Here is an 8,311-nt window from a genome sequence, read left to right on the forward strand (position 1 = left end):
GGTGACAGGGAGGCTGAGGTATCCTGTAATCCAGCTGACACAGGAGGTTATGTATCACCTCTTCCTTGGCGACTTCTTTTATGATAGTGTAAATGTGGAGGGTACTGAGGTATAATGTGAAGGTTAAGTTGCTAAGGAAGAGGTGTTAGGACATTCCCAAGGTATTTAGAGTAAGGTCCTAAGACTGCCATGCTGATAGAGGCTTATGGCTGGGCGTGTCCTTGCTGTGCGCCGGTGTGGGTCTCGAAATATTCACGGCTGTAGCAGGCACTCTCATCATGCATGCAGTACTCAGGCTGGATGGGGTCAGCACGGATACCCAGGTCCACCATGCGCTGACGCTGGGTGTTGAGGCGCTTCTGGGAGGTGTCGATGCTCCTCTGTGGCAGGATCGGGTCGGTCCAGAGTCGCTCGGCCAGGGCGGACACGCGAGGCCAAGTCTTAGCCTGGAAACCGTTGGCGTCGGTCTCAGAGCTCCAGAGGGTTGCCACGCCGCCGAGGACGTGTTCGCTGGGGTTGACGGCGCCCTCTGTCTGGCCGCTGCGAGCGTTGGAGATGCCCAGGTTGTAGAGCATATCCAGAGGACTGTTCTTGTAGAAGTGCTCCCAAGTGGGAAGCTCCTGGGCGCAGCTCTCGGCCTTGTCGCCCAACCAGCTGGAGGCGGAGCAGTCAATGCGCCACTGATCCTGGTTGGCAAAGATCACCTTGAAGCCCTTGTTGATGTACTTGGTGATGTCAGTGTTGTTGGCAAACTCGTTGATCTGGATGATGTAGGTATCCTTGTCCAGGTAATTCTCTGCGAAGGACGAGGAGTGGATGATGGGGGTGACCGGGCGGGCCGGTCCAGCGGCCTCCCTCAGCTTGGCCAGGGCGTTCCTCTGGTAGGTGTTCCACAGCTCAAAGAACTCACGGCTGTTGCTCTCCTTGTTGTTGGCGGCAAGGTACTGTGTCACTTCATCGGAGTTGGCCCAGCACTTGAAGCTCACCTGAAACATAGTAGTAATAGTTGTAGTCATACACGCAGTAGTAGTAGTGGTAGTATGTAAGGGACCCCTCTATTTAAAGGATATTTTACTTTCATAAATGATATTATTTTACCTCTTCCCATGGTTTGAAGCCTAAGACATTAATTGCACTGAAATGTATGAGACGTGACTAAAGGATAAACATGTATTTATCTGTGTTATATTGCAGAATGCTCTCTCTCTCTCTCTCTCTCTCTCTCTCTCTCTCTCTCTCTCTCTCTCTCAAGAAATGTCAATACAGGAAACTCACATCGTCACCGCCCATGTGGACCATTTCAGGATCGAAGTAATCAAGCAGGTCACTGTAGAGCTCACCAAGGATGGGATAGAGCTCTGTGTTGACGGGATTGAGCTGGCCACTGGGAGGCTCCTTACCAACTGCAAACCACGGCTGATTCTGGAATATCGTGTTGCATGTTAGTGGTGCAATAAGGTAACATTCCTCTGACGTGTGGCATGTTAGTGGTGCAATAAGGTAACATTCCTCCAAGCTAGCACCACATAAAGTTCACATATATGTACTCTGTCTACCTTGTCGTGTTGCATGTTAGTGTAGCAATAAGGTAACATTCCTCTGACGTATTGCATGTTCGTCGGAGTACTGTAACATTCCTCCAAGCTAGCACCACCAAAAGTTCACATACATGTACTTTGTTTACATTTAGTACAATTGATTCACTTTTTGTTGACAGATTGGAGAAAGAAACACTGATGTGGGACTTAGTGTGTACTGACTGGCAATTGTATTCTGAGGAAGCCATGAGGCGAAATGTCAATACACACTACGTCCCATATCAGTGTTTCTTTCTCCAATTTAGTACAATATTTCAGTTAGAGTACAATCATAGTCTAGTAGAAGTGTTTGATCTTACCTTATCAGTGCAGAGGACCAGCTTGCCCTTGCCCTCCCTCTCGCCCCACTCCCATCCAGCGGAGGTGTGTGCAGGGCCATCGATCTCAGGTATGACACTGATGCCACGGAGCTGAGGGTGCGAAGAGTAGGGTTAGATTGCTTACGATCATTTCCCGTTCATAGCTAAGACATATGATTAGGAAGAAAAGATGACTAATGATTCTACACCGAGACGTAAGATCATTTTCCCCATCGTAACTAAGATATGTGACTAAGAGGAAAAAGTTGAGTAAAGATTGTAAGGAAACGATGACGATGAAAGACACAGGACTGAGATTCACATAACCTACGATAATCTATCTATCTATCTATCTACTGCCAGAAGCCTCAATCCTGTAAGGGGTGGGCACAAACAAACTGCCTCCATGTCGCCCTGTCCCCTGCCATTTCGCTGCCCTATCCCGAAGTTACATCCTGCTCCCTCATATGCCTCTCTACTCCACCCCTCTTTCTATCTTGACATTTGTGGCCAAGTATGACATATTTGTGACCTAACTTGGCATACTGGTGACCTTATTTGGCATACCAGTGACTCAACTTGGTATATCTGTGACCTAACTAATGAGTTTTGAGACTTAACTTGGTATATTTGTGACCCTACTTGGCATACTGGTGACCTAACTTGACATGTGACCTAACCTGGCATACTTGTGACCTACCTTGGCATACTTCACAATCTCAGTAATGTCTTCGGGATAGTAGACCTTCCGGGGTGAGTAGGCGCCATAGTAGGCCATCTCGGGGCGTCGGTTGGAGTACATGGGGAAGGAGGCAGCGTCGGTGATGTGCCAGTGGAAGTAGTTCATCTTGTTGTGGGACATGGCATCCAGGAGCCTCATGATGTCCTGCTTGGGGTAGAAATTGCGACCGGTGTCCAACATGATGCCGCGGAACCTGTAGTGAACGCAAAAGGACTGGGTGAGTGTCCAGTGTCCCCATATAAAATTATTGGCCTGGGGTGCGTTCTGTGTTTACCTGTGTCCCAGATAACTGAAGGAATGGAGATAATTTTCCTGTTTACCTGTCTCATATATCTGAAGGCCTGGGTTGTTTGAATACCATAACAACGATGCAATAATCTCACATTCAGCTATTTTATCAGTGACTTCAGGGATATCGTTGTATCTCTAACGATCTCTTACGTTACTGATACAAACCATGTCAATAACCAAATATAAATAACATACAAATCAATGTCAAGGCGCAATATGAAAAACAAATCGCTAAAAAAGAGGTGCTATGGATATAAGTACAAGAGAATGTCAGGGTGTAATATAAAAAATAAATCGTTAGTCAAGTTTTAACACGAAAAATAAACCGCTAAAGAAGATGTGCTACAGATAAAAACAGCATACAAGAGAATGTTAAGGTGTAATGTGAGAAATAAATCGCAGGTTTTAATACCAAAAATAAACCGCGTCAAGTTTTAATACGAAAAATAAATCGCTAAGGAAGATGTGCTAGATAAATACAGTATACAAGAGAATGTTAAGGTGCAATGTGAGAAATAAATCGCTAAGGCAGACGTGCTATGGATAAAAACAGCGTACAAGAGAATGGTATGGTATAATGTGAGAAATAAATCGCCAAGGCAAAGGTGCAATGAATCCCGCCAGCCCACCACCCCACCACTCACTTGAACTTGGGCTCATCCTGGATTTTGGCGTCGCGAACGATGCTGAGGGAGTTGGTGGTGTCGTCGAAGGCAATGAGTTGAGAGAGGGATTCCAAGGCATGGCGAGCACCGTAGTAGGTCGTGGCGAGGATAGTCACAGTAGTAGTATCATCAACGGTCTGTGGGAGAGTCAGCGTCACAGTACAGAACATGCATAAACATTCACAACTACATGGAGTAATTAGTGTCCCCCCCAAACTTCGACATACAGCTGTTCAAGTCCAAGTGTTACAGATTTTTTTATGAATAGAGGACACCTGTAATCTAGTGTAAGGATATTTTTTTGAATTTGTTTTTCCTTCCACTGTTCAGTCCCCCCAAACTTCAATGTACAGATTCAAATCCAAGTGTTGCAGAGTTTTTATGAACAAAGGACACCTGTAATCTGGTGTATGGATTATCTTTTTTGAATCTGTTTTCCCTTACATTGTTCAGTCCCCCAAACTTCTACGTACAGCTGTTCAAATCCAAGTATTACAGTTTTTTTTTGTGAATGGAGGACACCTGTAATCTAGTGTATGGATTATCTTTTTAATTTGCCTTTCCTTCCTCTGTTCATCTTTCTGTTTAAAAAAACTGAGTTGTGTCGAGTGGGGTTGGTGGAGGATTAGTGCCCCTCCCTGTAAAACAATTAACTCTTAAGCCCTTGGCCACCCCGTTTGGGATACATGGCGTCTGGCAATGAATGAATGAAATGAGTTACGGACGTGAGGGGTCAGCCAGTCGACTCACCTGCACCACCAGATTGTAGCTCTCATCAGTGTCCAGGGTGAGTTTGTCTTCCGGTGATGTGACGGTGATCTCGACGTTGATGTTCTGTCTCTCCACGCCCGGCCGGACACCATTGCGCTTCTGCTGCTTCAGGAAGGGAGATACGAACGCCACCTCCTGGTCAATCTTGAAGCCTCTGATGGGAGCTCCGTTGATGCCGTTGCCCGCGTTGAATTGATGCTGCTGCTGCTCTGGGTGATGGTGATGCTGCTCTGGCTGCTGGTGGTGCTGCTGGTGATGCTGCTGAAGCTGCTGAAGTTGCTGACGTAGATGAAGGTTCTCCTCATACTCATTATCCTGAAAAAAACAACAAAAAATCCATCAGTGGCAAGGTGCTACAGAGGGATGCCTTCACGTGGTGGCACTGATATAACTGGCCATCTCCGTTGTTCGGTTATACAAACGTCCCTCACTTCCCCCCCTATCCCTCTTTCCTCCCTATCCCCCTTTCCTCCCTATTCCCCTTCCCTCCCTATCCCTTTGAAGGATGATGTGGGACTGTAGGAGACGGGTAACTTCAGCCTGCAGTCCACTGGGTACACATTCATTTGAGCCTGGGGATTGCTGCTACTACTATCAGTGACAATATTGATTCTGACTATGAAATATAAGGCACCACATAAATAACACAGAAGAAAATGTTAAGGGGTAATATGAAAAATAAATTGCTATGGAAGAGGTGTTAGGACTGGTCGAATTTCACATTTACAGGCGTGGCTCCGTACCAGAAGTTAAGCAAAATAAATCGCTAAGGAAGAGGTGTTAGGGATGGCCGAATGAGACACTAAGTAAAATAAAGTGCTAAGGACAATGTGTTAAGGAGGGCTAAATGAGAACATTTACAAACCATGAAGTAAATGAAAATTAATCACCACGGAAGAGGTGTTAGGGATAGCCGAAAGAGACCCTATGGCAAATAAGTTGCTAAGGATGAGGTGTTAGGAACGGCCGAATGAGACTTCACACTTACAAACCAGAAAGTAACAGAAAATAAATCACTAAGGAAGAGGTGTTAGGGACGGCCAAATGAGACTTCACACTTACAAACCAGAAAGTAACAGAAAATAAATCACTAAGGAAGAGGGGTTAGGGATGGCCAGCTATCTCGCACTTACAAAGGAGGACCCAGTTCGCGGGATGATGGGTCTCTTGAACTCCTCAGGGTAGTCTGGGTGGAGGTAGTGGAGGTTGCGACGGAACACCCTGTACGCCTCCTGCAGCATCTCACGCACCTCCGGGCTTGACGTGGCCATCTTCGTCACCTCCACGTTCTTGGGAATGAAGGTGACCGTATCTGAGGCCAGCTGCACGTCACCCGTCGGTTGAGGCCACAGCGCGCCATACCTGCCAGGTGTAACGATGTATTTAAAGGAGTGCCGTACTTGTCATGCACACCGATACTCTTAATACACTGCCGTACTTGTCATGCATACCAATATACTTAATACACTGCCGTACTTGTCATGCACACCGATACTCTTAATACACTGCCGTACTTGTCATGCACACCAGTATATTCAACAGAGTGCCGTACGTGTCATGAACAAAGACATAATTAAGAAAGTGCTATATTGATCATGCATACTGATATATATTTAAAAGTGCTGTAGTGGTCATACACAAAGATATACTTAATACAGCACCATATATATCTGTCTATCTATCTACTGCCAGATGCCTTAATCCCATACAGGGTGGCCACAAACAAATCGCCTTCACATCGCCCTGTTCCCCGCCATTTCACTGCCCTGCTCCCAACTCACCCTCCTCCCTCTCTCATATACCTCTCCACTCCATCCCTCCATCTCATCCTTGCCTCCCCCTCACTCACATACACTCTCCTCGTCAGTCTCTCACTCTACATCCTCTCCACATGGCCAAACCACCTCAATGTGTTTCTCCTAACCATATATGTACATCCATACATTTACTAGACTGCCGTACCTGTCATTTTCTGTTTTAATAGTCCGACACCCTAATCCGGCAAAGGGTGGCTGCAGACAAAGCGCCTCCAAGTCACTCTGTCACCCACCATTTGACTGCCCTCCCCCCAACTCACTCCCCCCTCCCTCATATACCTCTCAACTCCATCCCTCCACTTCATCCTCAGTCTCCCCCTCCCTCCCCCTCTCTCCTCTTCACCTACATGCACACCAGTATATTTAACTGCGGTACTGGTAATGCACACCGATATATAACAATTTCTTTACGTGAATATCACCTTTGTCTGACCTAAAATTAACACTACAATACCTCTCATGCAAACTCGTACCTTTGATGGAGTTTCTGTCATGAACACCAATATATTGAATACAGCACCACACCTGTCATGCACACCTATACATTTACCTAACACTAGAATACGATGCTAGTCACGAAGAAGTGCTATGGGAAAACTGTAGATCAATAACCTTATTCTGTTATTGAGGTATGTGAATAAAGGCAGCAAAAGAGGAAAAATCTAGGCCAAGTTAAGGTGAAAGAACTTTAGTATAACACAACTAACTGCATCAGAACACGTGCAAAGGTACACATAGATGCGGGAGCTTCAGGACCCAATCACGGGGTATCAACAGAGCAATTCAAGTCTACGGGAATTAATCACCTCATTTCCTAACACGGGGCATCACTAGTCATTAAAGTCTATGGGAATTAATCACTTAATTTCCAAACACGGAGAATCATTAGTCATTAAATTCTACGGGAGTGAATCGCCTCATTTCAACATCATCTAGGAGTATAGAGGAAAGTTTATTAATGAAGCTCCCTAACGCCTTTCCCTTAGTGATTTATTTTTCTTTTTACACCTTACTGTCCTGTGTTATGTAAATCCCTCCAATATCGCCATACTCTGCATAATGTACAAAAGGATATTAACCAGCCATATCCATAAATTAATCGCTAAGGGAGAGGTCTTAGGGAGCTTCCTTAACCAACAAGGGGACCTGTGATATCTAATTTATGAGAGAAAGGTAAGGATTCAGAGGTCTAGATATGCCCCCCCATCTAAAAATAACTCGAGTGGAAGTATAGGAATTATTCTCGACTGAGTTTTCCATCATCATAACCCACCCACACCGCCCACACCCACCAGGATTCACTCACACCCACCCACATCCATTCACACCCACCCAAACTCACCCACACCCACCCAAAACAGCTCACATCCACCCACACCCACCTGCACCTACCCACACCCACCAGAACTCCCTCACACCCACCAGTACTCACTCACACCCACCAGCACCCACCCGCATCCTCCCCAAACTGCCCACACTCACCTACACCCACCCGCACCCGCTCACACTCACTCACACCCACCAGCATCCACCCCAAACCGCCCACATTTACCCACACCCACCTCCACTCACACCCACCCACCCAAAACTGCCCACACTCACCCACACCCACCAGCACTCACTCACATCCACCCACACTCACCCAAACCCACCCAAAACCGCACACACACACCCGCACTAGAAGGAATCTGGTATGGACGCGCACTAACCCGAAACCATTTAACTTATCATCCTCTTCTACTTACTTCCCGCAGGTGAGCTGGCAGTTTCTGAGAGAGCGCACCTCCCTAGCCCCAGCTCTCTCTGTCCTTATGCAGCGGGAGTCTTTGCATGCGTAGGTGTAGGGCTGTGGCAGGCGGTAGTAACTCTGCCCTACCACAGTTACCACAAACAGAAGCGTCACCACCACCACCGCCTTCATCTTCGCCTCACCTGCAAGAGAGAGAGGGAGAGTGAGTATGAGAGAGAGAGAGAGAGAGAGAGAGAGAGAGAGAGAGAGAGAGAGAGAGAGAGAGAGAGAGAGAGAGAGAGGGAGGGAGGGAGAGGGGGGGAGGGGAAGGCAAAGTGTAAGTTATATAGAGCCAGTGTGTGTGTGTGTGTGTGTAGCATATGTGATTGTGTAGGCTAT

General features: G+C 46.7%; 1 protein-coding gene across 1 annotated transcript; it reads right to left on the reverse strand.

Moving 5' to 3' along the window:
* Nucleotides 1-203: 203 nt before the first annotated feature.
* LOC145399348 (chitooligosaccharidolytic beta-N-acetylglucosaminidase-like) lies at nt 204-8,104 on the reverse strand. Its single transcript, XM_080272002.1, has 8 exons — nt 7,929-8,104; nt 5,500-5,728; nt 4,346-4,573; nt 3,575-3,732; nt 2,598-2,832; nt 1,898-2,008; nt 1,276-1,422; nt 204-986 (listed from the first exon to the last, which is right to left on the reverse strand). The coding sequence occupies exons 1-8, from the start codon at nt 8,102-8,104 to the stop codon at nt 204-206; spliced, it is 2,067 nt and encodes a 688-aa protein (XP_080128128.1).
* Between the last annotated feature and the right edge of the window lie 207 nt (nt 8,105-8,311).

This window comes from Coenobita brevimanus, chromosome 48 (assembly GCF_032717465.1).
Source record: "Coenobita brevimanus isolate Jiangsu-jjx chromosome 48, ASM3271746v2, whole genome shotgun sequence".
Classification (NCBI taxonomy): Eukaryota; Metazoa; Arthropoda; class Malacostraca; order Decapoda; family Coenobitidae; genus Coenobita; species Coenobita brevimanus.

Coding starts and splice junctions, on each gene's coding strand:
- LOC145399348 (XM_080272002.1), bottom strand. CDS start 8,104: ATGAAGGCGGTGGTGGTGGTGACGCTTCTGTTTGTGGTAACTGTGGTA. Junction 2,833..3,574: donor CAGGATGAGCCCAAGTTCAA/GTGAGTGGTGGG, acceptor CGTTCACTACAG/GTTCCGCGGCATCATGTTGG. Junction 2,009..2,597: donor AGATTGTGAAGTATGCCAAG/GTAGGTCACAAG, acceptor TCGCACCCTCAG/CTCCGTGGCATCAGTGTCAT.